The sequence below is a fragment of the Somniosus microcephalus genome, chromosome 23 (assembly GCF_052327205.1).
Source record: "Somniosus microcephalus isolate GS21.2 chromosome 23, FLI_Smic_1.0, whole genome shotgun sequence".
Taxonomy (NCBI): domain Eukaryota; kingdom Metazoa; phylum Chordata; class Chondrichthyes; order Squaliformes; family Somniosidae; genus Somniosus; species Somniosus microcephalus.
Genome location: NC_141009.1, coordinates 13,975,088 through 13,981,087, shown reverse-complemented (window position 1 = coordinate 13,981,087; position 6,000 = coordinate 13,975,088). Strand labels below are relative to the sequence as shown.

At 47.6% G+C, this 6,000-nt stretch overlaps 1 protein-coding gene across 1 annotated transcript in view; it reads left to right on the top strand.

Annotated features, from left to right (window-relative positions):
* The first annotated feature begins 1,255 nt into the window (after nucleotides 1-1,255).
* LOC147101665 (ral guanine nucleotide dissociation stimulator-like) overlaps nucleotides 1,256-6,000 on the top strand; it is a 196,306-nt gene continuing 191,561 nt past the window's right edge. Inside the window, exon 1 of the mRNA XM_085965430.1 lies at nucleotides 1,256-1,942. Within this exon, the coding sequence (XP_085821556.1) occupies nucleotides 1,922-1,942 (21 nt within the window). The 5' untranslated portion in view covers nucleotides 1,256-1,921. The remainder of the gene's footprint in view (nucleotides 1,943-6,000) is intronic.

Below are 6,000 nucleotides of genomic sequence, written 5' to 3'. Positions count from 1 at the left end.
ATCTGGCTTCCCAATTAGGCTAGTGGCTAATGTATTGGATGGACAACACTGGGATAGAAACAAGATCCAGCGTGTCCGTGATGCCCTCCGTGGTCTAATAGCTGCCGGCACTCACTGCCGGTTTGCCCACACATGAAGAACGGGGACTGGCACGAGGGCTGCCGGCTCCCGAGGAATGGTGCCCAAGAAACCTTTGGAGGTAAATGACAGTTCTGACGAAGGGTCATCGACCTGAAGCGTTAACTCTGTTTCTCTCTCCACGGATGCTGCCTGACCTGCTGAGTGTTTCCTGCATTCTCTGTTTTTGACAGCTGTGGCTCAGTTGGTAGTTGTGGGTTCAAACCTCACTCCAGAGACTTCAGCACAGACATCTAGGCTGACACTCCAGTGCAGTACTGAGGGAGTGCTGCACTGTCGGAGGTGCCGTCTTTCGGATGAGACGTTAAACTGAGGCCCCGTCTGCTCTCTCAGGTGAACATAAAAGAACCCATGGCACTATTTCGAAGAAGAGCAGGGGAGTTATCCCCGGTGTCCTGGCCTAAATTTATCCCTCAACCAACATCACTAAAACAGATTATCACATTGTTGTTTGTGCGGGCTTGCTGTGCGCAAATTAGCTGCAGCATTTCCTACATCACAACAGTGACTCCACTTCAAAAAGTATTTCATTGGCTGTAAAGGCTCTGGGTCATTCGATGATCGTGAAAGGCGCTATAGAAATGCAAGTCTTTTTCTTTTATTTCAGATTTCCAGCATCCACAGTATTTTGCTTTTGGAGGGGATGAGGTTGAAAACTGCGATAATAAGGCGGGGGGGGGGGGAGAGGGGGAACCCCACAGATAAACATATTTACACTGGAACATTCACTTGCAGTGAGAGAGGGAAAAACCTCTGGCTTGTAATCCAGCCAGAGATAAATCAGACCTCAATATGCATCGAGCCCAATCCCAGCGCTATAGTATTTGGATGAGGTTGATCTAAACCCATTAGTATCTAATTTTAATTTATTGGCGAGGGTCAGCGGCAGATTAGATCTATTAATAGTGTTAATGGCAAGGCAAGACAAAAAAAAACATTGTTTCCGATCCAATTCGTTTTTGAAGCATAATGGAAAAGGGCGGCGATGGGTTAATGCTGCCCCCCCCCCCCTCCCTCCCCAGGGCAGTGCGGTGATGCTGTAAGGCGCTGTCAGCTTACGTGGGACTATTTTGTATTGTTTAAAAAAAAACCTGGAGAGAGAGAAAGGAGATTATTTCATGGCTGGAAGGGGGCCGAGGGGAGAGAGAAGGAAATAGAGCTTCGCCTGCCTTTGATTTGAATGACGAAGGGCGCAGAGATTTGCAATGTGGATGATGGAGCGTTAAGAGGCAGTATTCAGCATCGCTCTACCTGACCATCAACCAACCTGAGAGAGGGGGAGAGAGAGAGAACAACAACACCGGGCAGGAATCCGAGTATGCAACCGAGAAAGGAATCTGCACTCATTATACAGACGATCATCATTCCTTAGGGTTTTTTGTGTGCTGGATTATCTTAAATGAAGACATTTTTTTGTGCATCCGATTTGCCCCCCCACCCCAAAATAATATTTAATCATTTCTAAAATTGTTCTCCAAAGATTGGCTAATTTCACCCAGTCTGCCTCAAGCTATAATTGTAGCTTTGCTCCGTTCCTCTTAAAGAGACTTTGCATTTGTTCAGGATAACCCCTGGGTTTTATATTTATTATAAATATATATTCATTCCTGGAATAGAAACATTTTCGCCCACAGGATGGAAACTGTAAAGAAGACAGACTGGAAGAAGAGCTTGTAGAATCCTCTCTCCCCCACCCCCAGGTACAGACTGTGGGTTGCAGCTATTCGGCGCTGGGGAGACGGAGGGGCTGCACTGAGCGCACTGGAGAGACTATGGTTTGGAAATGATGAGGTGGAATGCCCAGGTAAGATGTCCAACTCCCTTCCCTAGTCCCTGCTACATCAACAAGCTGGAAATCCCAGCTGAACTGCAACCCTTTTCTGGAGATTTGCATTGTGTTTAAGAGCGATTCCTGTGCAGAATCCCGAAGTCAGCTGTGCTTTCAACCCAACTTCAGGATAGGCAGTATTGTCTGTTGGACAGGCAGCCCTGTTTTGTTTTGTTTTATTTTATCGCGTGTATATTTAAATATAAATGCATGTCATTAGATTTAAGGCTTAACGTTTATAGATAAGTGCATCCCTGTAAATGGATAAAGAAATATATTAATCAAAAGCCCAGGTTTGAGCAGGTATATTTGCTACTTTTCAAGTGGGTAAGGGATTGAGGGGACAACCCGCCCGGGTCGGTTTCAAGTTCAATCGCTGTCGTGTCTGAAGAAGAAATTGCTCAGTTGCTCAGCGCCGCCCACTCCCCTGTCAGTGACGCCCAGGCTGTGAATGAGGTAATGCTTGTTCACAATAGCGCCTATTTCATTTTGAAACGCATCAAGTGGAAAGCTTTTAAATCTCAGGAGCAGGCCTGTGTCTGCAGATGTGTCGTTTCTCCACCCCCCCTCCCCCCTTCCTCCTCCCTGTTCGCCTCTAGGATAAAATCTTTGGGTAATAATAATGCGGGCTCTGATTTTTAACCTAGATTGCAGTCTTGCTGAATTATACCCAAGCAATCACTTTGTTTTTTTTAATTCGTTCATGGGATCTGGGCGTCGCTGGCAAGGCCAGCATTTATTGCCCATCCCTTATCCAAGGTAGTCCCAATGTAATTATTAAAGCAAAGTGTTGATTATAATCTATTTACTATTTGCCCCCTCTCGCTAACTTTTTTTGCTGAGGTGCATTTTCCATGGGTCTCGATGGCCCTCAGTTACCTTGGCCATTCTTCAGGGCCGAGCCTAGACTGTTAGTGGCGATGGGTATTCCAATATTGGGTTGGTAGGCTGGTAATTGTTATATATATAGATTTTTTAAAATTCAGTTTATCCAGCTCAAACACTCCTCCCCCTTGTGTTGTGTGAAGCCCTCATTGAAGAGTGAACAATTGCGATCCAATTAAGTGCAAGTTTGCCAAGTGATAATCTGCAGGTGATTAACAGAAAGGAACAGAGTTCGTCTACAGTGTAGAACGGTAATGGGGGCTTTGTGTGGGCTTCCTTTATTAAACTAAGGACAGGCTGGATGGTCGATTGTTAAACAGTCTTCACTCAGACAGCCTAGCTATAATCTACAAAGACATGTCTGACCATTTATTGTATAAATCAACCCTGGGGATATTTCAACCTGATGTAGGTCATTTAGCAGCCCGCTAATGGTGCAAGGTCTATTCCCTGCTCTGCTGATGGCAGTTCTGCCTTGGGTGTCAAGCCAGCATTGTAAACCTGAGGAGGGGATGTCTCCAAACCTGACTCTGGGGAAGGCAAGTCACTTCTGCCTTTGGGGCCATCCCGTCTGTTCTTATGTGTCAGCCGTGGCTCAGTGGGCAGTGCTGTCGCCTACTGAGTCATGAAGGTTGTGGGTTCAAGTCCCACTCCAGAGACTTTAGCACAAAAATCTAGGCCGACACTCCCAGGAGAGTGCTGCACTGTCGGAGGTGCTGCCTTTCAGGTGGTGTTAAACCGAGGCCCTGTCTGCCCTCTCTGGTAGACATGAAAGATCCCATGGCACTATTTTGAGGAAGAGCAGGGGAATTATCCCCGGTGTCCTGGCCAATACTTATGCCTCAATTAACAGAAACAGATTGTCTGGTCATTATCACATTGCTGTTTGTGGGAGCTTGCTGTGCGCAAATTTGCTGCTGCGTTTCCTACAATACAACAGTGACTACACTTCAAAAGTACTTCATTGGCTGTAAAGCACTTTGGGACATCATGAGGTCGTGAAAGATGCTATAGAAATGCAAGTCTTTCTTTCTGTCAGCTGTGGCTCAGTGGGTAGCACTCTCGCCTCTGAGTCAGCAGGTTGTGGGTTCAGAGTCCCACTCCAGGGACTTGAGCACAATAAATCCAGGCTGACACTCCCAGTGCAGAACTAGAGGGAGTGCTGCACTGTCGGAGGTGCCGTCTTTCAGATGAGACGTTAAACCGAGGCCCCGTCTGCTCTCTCAAGTGGACGTAAAAGATCCCATGGCACTATTTTGAGGAAGAGCAGGGGAGTTATCCCCGGTGTCCTGGCCAATATTTATCCCTCAATCAACATCACTAAAAGAGATTATCTGGTCATTATCATATTGCTGTTTGTGGGAGCTTGCTGTGCGCAAATTGACTGCTGTGTTTCCTACAACAGTGACCACACTTCAAAAATACTTCATTGGCTGTAAAGTACTTTGGGATGTCCGGAGGTCGTGAAAGGCGCTATATAAATGCAGTGCAATTTCCGACACAGGCACGATGGGCCGAATGGCTTCCTTCTGTGCTGTATCATTCCCTGATTCTAAATCTTGTCTTTTTTTACCAAAGAATGTCAGACCCCATCGAAGATTACAACTTCCACAAACCCCCGTCCTCCCAGGCCCCGTGTCCAACTCCAAGTAGAAGCACATCTGCAACAGCAATGGGCTTCGGGATATGTCTTGAGGCCTAGACAAATGAGTACAGGCTCGCCTAAATGTGTAGCTGGGGTGCGGCTGCCACATGCTATGTGTGATAATGAGTCAGGAGCCTCCGTGACAAGGCACACGGGTGTCGGGTCTTTGGGCCTTCGCTGACTGCACTCGGTCCGTTCTGTGGGCTCGCTGACTGCACTCGGTCCGTTCTGTGGGCTCGCTGACTGCACTCCCTGCCACTTCAGCACATCTGCCAACCATCAGTTAGTGCCAAGCCAGGCACAGAGCATGCTCTACTGCCGCACTGACAGAACTCGAGTATCCCCATTAGCTGTGTCTTGTTGGACGTGATCTGTGGGGTGTTAAATTGATAGATTTCAGCGAGAGCAACTTCAGGGAGAGCGGCAATAAATTATCATTTGCCAAGGTGAAAAATGTGAGTTTGTAATCTGTCATTTTTTTCGTGTCTGGGTTTTGTGATTAAGGTGCCATTGCTCGAGGAGGGAAGTGATTCCGAGCAATCAGAATTTTTATTTTTGGCGTAGTTCTGTGCTTATTGAAGTGAGGGACTTTTAGCGCTGGAGAATTGCAATGCTTTCCATTTCAGGTGTCCCTGGGCCGGGTACAGAGCAAAGCTCCCTTCTACCCTGCTCCAGCAGCGGACTTCAGCCCCAGCCGCCGATACCCGCCACTCGACAAGTGTGACATGTTTTCCATTTCCGTCACCAGCAACATATAAATAATAAATAATATGGCTTTTCTGAGAAAGGTTGATGCTCCCTGCAGGGGTAGCCAAACCCCCCCAGGATTGTCCTGCAGGCTCGACTCGAGGGATTAAAGATTAATCTCCTGGACACGGCTTCCAGCAACCCCGGAGAAAAATTTATGGGGGTGTTAAAAGAAATGTTGGACTTTTTAATGTTCTTTTGAACACTTTAATTTTATTAGTTATAAAAATATTGGGAGATGGGGGCTGGTGGTGGGTGGGCGGGGCTGCGGGGGAAAGGCCGTTTGACTAACAGTCAAGAATGATCCAATCAGGTAACGAAGAGTGTTGACTTTCCAATTGTCGAGTGCCGGTGAGGGATCGAGGGTCGTGTGTGTGTGGTTGGAGGTGGGAGGGTCATGTGACAATACCTCCAGCGATGCGTCCAACCATGGTTGCCAAGCCCAGCTCCAGGGCCAGACATCAGCTGTGGACCCGTGCGCAGTAGGAACAAAATAAAGACTCTCCAAAATCAGTACGACTCGGTCTATTGTGGACTCAACCCAAACCATTTAATCTCCCCAGGTTCTGCAAAGTGGGTTTGTTTTTCCTGCCCTCATTTGGCCTTTCCCCGCCCCCCAAAAAAGTTACCCGATGCAGAATATCCAACTGAACCCATTCCCGCACTGTCTGTCTGGCTGCCCTCACTCCCCCCCCCGGCCTCCACAGCTCAGGGGCTGATGTATTCCACACAGCACCTGACAATCTCCACCTGTGCT